The sequence below is a fragment of the Ciona intestinalis genome, unplaced genomic scaffold (assembly GCF_000224145.3).
Source record: "Ciona intestinalis unplaced genomic scaffold, KH HT000177.2, whole genome shotgun sequence".
In the NCBI taxonomy this organism is placed as follows: Eukaryota; Metazoa; Chordata; class Ascidiacea; order Phlebobranchia; family Cionidae; genus Ciona; species Ciona intestinalis.
The window spans coordinates 31,279-38,425 of record NW_004190499.2 but is presented as its reverse complement, the minus strand read 5'-3'; the positions used below and the strand labels follow the sequence as shown (position 1 = coordinate 38,425).

The 7,147-nt window shown below is 39.1% G+C and overlaps 1 protein-coding gene across 1 annotated transcript in view; it reads right to left on the bottom strand.

Moving 5' to 3' along the window:
• Positions 1-1,215: 1,215 nt before the first annotated feature.
• The window catches only part of zf(c2h2)-137 (zinc finger (C2H2)-137), a 21,174-nt gene continuing 15,242 nt past the window's right edge, over positions 1,216-7,147 (bottom strand). The window contains exons 36-42 of the mRNA XM_009863574.3: positions 4,110-4,309; positions 3,561-3,672; positions 3,039-3,153; positions 2,381-2,464; positions 1,859-1,920; positions 1,655-1,805; positions 1,216-1,586 (exon numbers count right to left, since the gene is read on the bottom strand). Of these exons, the coding sequence (XP_009861876.2) occupies positions 1,480-1,586; positions 1,655-1,805; positions 1,859-1,920; positions 2,381-2,464; positions 3,039-3,153; positions 3,561-3,672; positions 4,110-4,309 (831 nt within the window). The 3' untranslated portion in view covers positions 1,216-1,479. The remainder of the gene's footprint in view (positions 1,587-1,654; positions 1,806-1,858; positions 1,921-2,380; positions 2,465-3,038; positions 3,154-3,560; positions 3,673-4,109; positions 4,310-7,147) is intronic.

Genomic DNA, 7,147 nt, shown 5'->3' with positions numbered 1-7,147 from the left:
CGGAAAATGAAGTCGTTATAACACGGTGTTCTGTTTCATACACCTCGTGCCCGCTTACAAGTTACCACGTATGTAACTTATTTATCCTCGCGTGGTCGGAAAATGAAAGTCGTCATAACACGGGTGTTCTGTTTCATACACCTCGTGCCCGCTTACAAGTTACCACGTATGTAACTTATTTATCCTCACATGGCTGGCAACGACAGTCGTTATAACACGGGTGTTCTGTTTCATACACCTCGTGCCCGCTTACAAGTTACCACGTATGTAACTTATTTATCCTCGCATGGCGGGGCAATGACAGTCGTTATAACATGGGTGTGTTCTGTTTCATACACCTCGTGCCAGCTTACAAGTTACCACGTATGTAACTTTGTTGTTGATTGTTTATTTTTTTTCCGTTTGCCTAATAATTTGAACAAGCTATTAGTGACCGCTACGTGTTTAAAATAATTTGATCTTCGCATTCGTATTCGAAGATAAATAAGTTGTGTTTTATATTTCTTTCGTTTAGGTTTCAACGTTACAATAAATACAAGAGATGGCGAAATACATAAACATCGTCCCGAATAATTTATAAGTTTTATTTTAATTATTCTGAGATATCAGAAATAATTGTATTTTACATAATCCTTGCATAACATTGACAGCGAGCATGAGGGCAAAGGTTCTGTGAAAGAAACACGTGATTAGTATTGTTACGTCATAATCAATTCATTATTTTAAGAACAATCGACCGACCACGTGACTTCTGTAGGAAACGAGATGTCGATCTGATTGGTTGATACTGCATCACGTGGTTATTAAGGCGGAAAAATCAATGACGTCATGTCGTTTTAAATAACTCTCCGTTGCGCCCCCTAGGGACATGAAATATTAAACGAAATAACTCGTCGATAAAACGTTAATGACGTCATAATGAACATCATTATGCAGTGACATCGATGTTGGAAAAGAATCAGTGTTGATTAAAATTGGTCATGTAAAAATAAAAAAAACTTGTAAGATTATAAAAGTTAAGATTAAGTGTTGTAATGTCACGTATGTGGTTTTTGACATACGTGGTAACTTGTAAGCGGGCACGAGGTGTATGAAACAGAACGCCCGTGGTATAGCGACTGTCGCTACCCCGCCATGCGAGGATAAATAAGTTACATTCATTCATATTTGTTTTGAAATGAGTGAATGAATTCACATACAAAAGTAATAACGTCATTATTTGAAAGAAATTTATTTTTCACAATTTTTCGCGATTTTAAAACAAACAACTAAAAATCACGAGATCACCGACGCGCCGATTCTCCGTGTGACGTCAGAGAAGGTTACGCCATATTTTATGACGTCACAAACGTTGTGACGTCATGGTATGATTGTTGTAATATACATTATAAACAGCAGCCGAGGGATTTCGGCCAAAGTTGGCTCATCACCCCGGATGTTGTAAAAGTCCGTTTATGACGTTGTTAGCTGACACAATGGTTACTGTGACGTAATAGCTTCAGATAGAAGTTTGTGAATTGAATCGACGTCGCTTTTGACCGAAGCCAACCCATCGAGGCGTGACGGGATCTTTCCTTTTTCAATTTCTATGGGTGGAAGGGTCAAAGTTGAGTTTCGCGGCCCATCCAACTTATTCCCATGTTAGGGTAATAACCTGTGACGTAGTCTTCCAGCTGGCTCGTCCGTTTGCTCAATACTGACTCCATGTGGTCGATATGTGCAAGTATGTTGCCACGACAACGAGCAGCGACGACGTCATTCTCCGTAGCGACGTCGCTCGATGACGTCATTTGACCTCGTGTGACCTTTGATTGATTTAATAATTTACGTAATTAGCGAAAGCGAACTATCCACTTACCTCAATCGGTCGCCAGAGGGCGCTCTTGTCCGTCGATTCCGATTCGAGATTACCGGATTCAACTGAATAATAATGGTTGTTACGTCATAATTAAATTAAACATAACATAAGTTTTAATACTAACATAAAAATACCAAAGTTTTATTGATATAGGAACGATAACACATAACAATGCAAGCAATCCTGTGTCGTGTTAAGTTCAGGGGGTTCTAACATTAAGACAATGTCATTCATCTGTTTGAACATTCATGTCTTCGAATACGACAGCGAAGATCAAATTAATTTCAACAATGAATGAAAAGGAATCAACAGCAAAACAACAGTCGTGAAAACACGCCACGCATAAAATCTACCAAAGAAAAAAGTGTCAAATAATAAAAATGGCTGAACCCAACATACAATAAACTTACATTGAGTTGTATTTAATTAAACATTATAACTAGTTGCTGTATTAGTTGTTAAACACAATTATTATGGTGTTGAAAATAATTTGTTTATAACAATATGACATCATTCCATTACCTTCACTTTCCTTTACTCCCTCTACTTTTTTCTCTGTCACAACTTTTTGTTTTTTTTCTTCTATAGTTTTTGAATCTTTTAAATCTGTGGCAAAAATGAAATTATTAGGTTGAGATCGTTGGTCTGTGGGCATATGAGTGGTAACTATAAATACATTTTTCACAATTCTATATAGGTGAGGTCCTACAGTGAGGTACGCCATGGGACCTGGGATTTAGCCCAGAGTTGACCCATTGCCCCAACATTGTATATGCACATTCTATTCTATATGGGTGAGGTCCTACAGTGAGGCACGCCATGGGACCTGGGATTTAGACCAGAGTTGGCCCATTACCCCAACATTGTATATGCACATTCTATTCCATTACCCCAACAACATAAAATATGGGCATAAACAGGTCTTAAATATATGATATAGGTGCTAACGGTATTCCATTTTACTCCAAATTCCCATCTTACCCCACAATCCTATCTTACCCCATATCCCATCTTACCCCACAATCATATATCCTATCTTACCCCATATCCCATCTTACCCCACAATCATATATCCTATCTTACCCCCATATCCCATTTAACCCCACAATCCCATCTTACCCCCAAATCCCATATTACCCCACAATCCCATCTTACCCCACATAACCTACACAACACTCACCCCATAACTTAAGCATAGGATGCACCGATGTTGGGTCCGCGATGATAATTTGTTGCCGAATCCCACGAAGAGCTTCCTTTACGCTCATTACCTCGTCTACCAACGCATGGGTGGCCTGTGGAGGGGGTGGGGGTTAGTTGGGAAGAGGTTAGGGGGTTTGTGTTGTAACTGTGGGGTAATGGGTTTAAGGCTCGTTGCTGTTACCATTGTGGATGTATGTGGCCTTGGGCAAGTCACTTAATTTAAATAGCTTCAACCCAGTGGTCACTAATGAGTTGTTTAAATGGTCAGACATATATAAAATACAATCACCCACAAAGATACATACATGGTAACTCGTAAGCGGGCACGAGGTGTATAAAACAGAACACCAGTGTTGTTAACAAATTGCATTTAACCAAAGCAGTTGGAATTTTAATGAAATATTTGAAACAATTTATTCCAAGAACCCAAACAATAATACAATCCCATTGTTGGTTTATAAACATGCTGTCCGCAAGTGTTTATGATGTCATAATGTACCTCCATGAAGTTCTGGAATTTCTTTTGTTCTGTTGTCGCTTCATTGTTGTTGGTTATGGTGGGGGGAATTCCCTTAACCAGGAATTCGTTGTTAAAGAGAAATTTCTGCGACCTGTGTAATATAATGTTGTAGGGAAGATAATGGTGTTTGGTTGAGTGACGTAATGTGCTTGCTTTTAACCCAGAGGTTATGGGTTTGAGGCTTAATGCTGCTACTGTTGTGGACGTATGTGTTTTGGGCAAGACAATTCACAGCAATTGCTTTAACCCAGTGGTCACTAATGGGTTGTCCAAATTATCAGCCATACAGAAAATAATCACCCACAAAATTACATACGTGGTAACTTGTAAGCGGGCACGAGGTGTATGAAACAGAACACCCGTGTTATAACGACTGTCGTTGCCCCGCTATGCGAGGATAAATAAGTTACATACGTGGTAACTTGTAAGCGGGCACGAGGTGTATGAAACAGAACACTTGTGTTATAACGACTGTCATTGCCGATCTACACAAGAATAAACAAATAACATCCACTATAACCCACCCACCTTCTCACACCTGGTGGATCCTTACATACTTTACAAACATAGTTGACGGGTGGAACCTCATTGTTAGGAGAGATACCTTCACACAACGCATGTTGCCATGTGAGGCAACCTTCACACTGGATCATGAACCCTCCTTCTACCTCAGCACCACATCCACACCTAACAACATCTTCGTTCACCAGCTCTTTCTCAGCTTTATCCTGGGGGGTGTTTGGTTAAACATGGAATGTACTATAGTGGGAAGCATGCCTTGAACCCAGAGGTTACTGGTTCAGGGTTTAATGCTGCTACCATTGTGTTCTTTTGGGGAAGATTGTAGTGGTTTCTCTAAGCACTTGCAAGCAGACACAAGTGTATGCAACATAACACCCGTATGTAACTTTGTGCGTGATTGTTTTATGTATGGCTGATAATTTGGACAACCCATTAGGGACCACTGGGTTGGAGCAATTACTGTTTCGTTTAAGGATACATACGCCCACAATGGTAGCAGCATCAAGCCTTGAACCCGGTACCATTCGTTACAGAGCAAACACACAAATGTTCCACCCCCACAACTAACCTGTACTTCCACAGCAGCAACTTTCTGATCATCGGATGATTTAGCATCGCTACCAGATCTTCCATCCACCCTGCGTAACAGTGGGGTTAAACTTGTTTGTTTCCGATGCCATTGGCTGCCATAATTTTAAACATATGTTTTTTTACTGCCGGCAGTGTGAGGCAGGCAGGTGAATCTGGAATTTATTTACTTCGCCGGTTGCGTAACGGCTGGTTTCATATTAATGCATGTTGTTTACGAGTTTCAACAATTGTTCTATTTCCTATCCTACCATCCCTCTGCTGTGTTTTATTACTTCTGTTATAGAATAAATTTCTTTAAAGAATAAACGAGCCACCCAAGAACATACTTTTGCTTTTCCCAACTTTCCACGGAAGTTTCTGCAAAACAAACAAAGAGGGTTACCATCAATGTAAGGCAACAACAACCATGATATAATTCATAAATAAAGAATTGACTTAAGTTAGAAGAGATTTATGATTTAATGCCAAATTTGAGGCCATTGTTTCTAAAAAATGGGTAATGGGCCAACTCTGGATTAAATCCCAGGACTTGACAAGGACCTCACCCATATAGAATAGACATCAGCAAACTTTAAACCACAACTATTATTTCAATCGTTACCAACCTACCTTCATCATGCAGAAGATCTTGTTGCATTCGTAGAATCTCAATCACCGGCTTCCCACCGCGACTCTTCGGCTCCGTGGTGCCACGGTTCTTCGGCTCTGTGGTGCCGCGGCTCTTAACTTCCATAGCTTCATGAGACTTGTGGTAATCCGCTGACACCCGACGCTTGACGCTCACTATAAATATTTGGGGACAATATATCAACTGTTACTGCTGGGTTAAACTGAAAGGTAGATAATACAGATGCTAATAGGCATTTGGGGGCGTATGTGTCCTTGTGCAAGACACTTTAACAGGTATTGCTCCAACGCAGTGGTCACTAATCTGTTGTAGTACCCTGGGTGTTGATGTAATGGGCCAACTCGGGCCTAACTCACATGACGTGTTCATTTATAATAGACTAACTGTTGTTGATGTTTCAAAGCCACTTATTTATCCATCACACATGCATGGTGATTTAGTTAAAACAAATCAAAATCTTTTTTTCTCTTCTTTCGATACCTTTCTCTTAGAAGGAAATACAGTAACCCAACATTCAACATAAACTCATATTGAGTTTTATTTTAAACAAGTTTAGATTCTTTCACCTTCTTTCTCGTCTTTCGAAGCCTTCCTCTTCGGAGGGCTCCCGTCTCTCAGTTTGTATCTTTTGTGGTGGAAATGTTTCTGATGTTGTTTCAACGATCCTTGGTTTCGGAAGATCTTTGAACATCCAGGTACTTTGCACTGGGGTAAGATGGTACAAGGGAAAGATGGTACATGGGGGTAATATGGTAAATGAGGCAAAATGGTACATGAGATAAGATGGTACATGGGCTCAGATGGAACACCAGGTAAGATGGTACATGGGCTCAGATGGAACACCAGGTAAGATGGTACATGGGGTCAGATGGAACACCAGGTAAGATGGTACATGGGGTCAGATAGGAGGGCCTGGGGTTAGATTTCACCTCAACTTTGGAAACAGGGGTGACATCATATGTTTAAATCACCTTTAACCTTACTGTTATAAGTCATAGCATATGTTACGGATCCCTATTTTTACCTAAGCCAGGTTCAATATATCCATTATAACATTACACACCAACATACTTTGATAGTTTTGCTTTCATCCTCATTATCATTAGTAGTTGTAACAACTGATGTTGGTATTGTTCCTTTGCTGATGTTTACTTCTGGTCTAACACTGTGTGGGAAGATGCAGGTGAAATATCTTGTTTTCTAATTTTTTAACAACACCATTCTTTTAGAGTAGTGAAGATTTGATTATATAATTCTGTAAACATTATTTGTTTAATCTAAAAAATGGAACAAGAATAAAAACACGAACAATCTCAACCACACTACTATTAGACTTACTTAAGTAAAAACATTTAATTCAACCGAAACCAATTAACATATATAACAATTAAACATGATGACATCACTCTTGACCTTTCTTTGACCTTCGGCCTTCCCCTTTTTTCCTTCGGTATCGCCGTTGAATCCCAAGCTTTCACCATTTCCTTGCGAACACGGTTTGTCATCCCGTCGTAATATTGTACAGTGTATTGACCTGGGTGTATGATGTCTATGTTTAATATATGGTGTCTATGTTTATATATGATGTCTATGTTTAATATATGGTGTCTATGTTTATATATGATGTCTATGTTTAATATATGATGTCTATGTTTATATATGATGTCTATGTTTAATATATGATGTCTATGTTTATATATGGTGTCTATGTTTAATATATGGTGTCTATGTTTAATATATGGTGTCTATGTTTAATATATGGTGTCTATGTTTAATATATGGTGTCTATGTTTAATATATGGTGTCTATGTTTAATATATGGTGT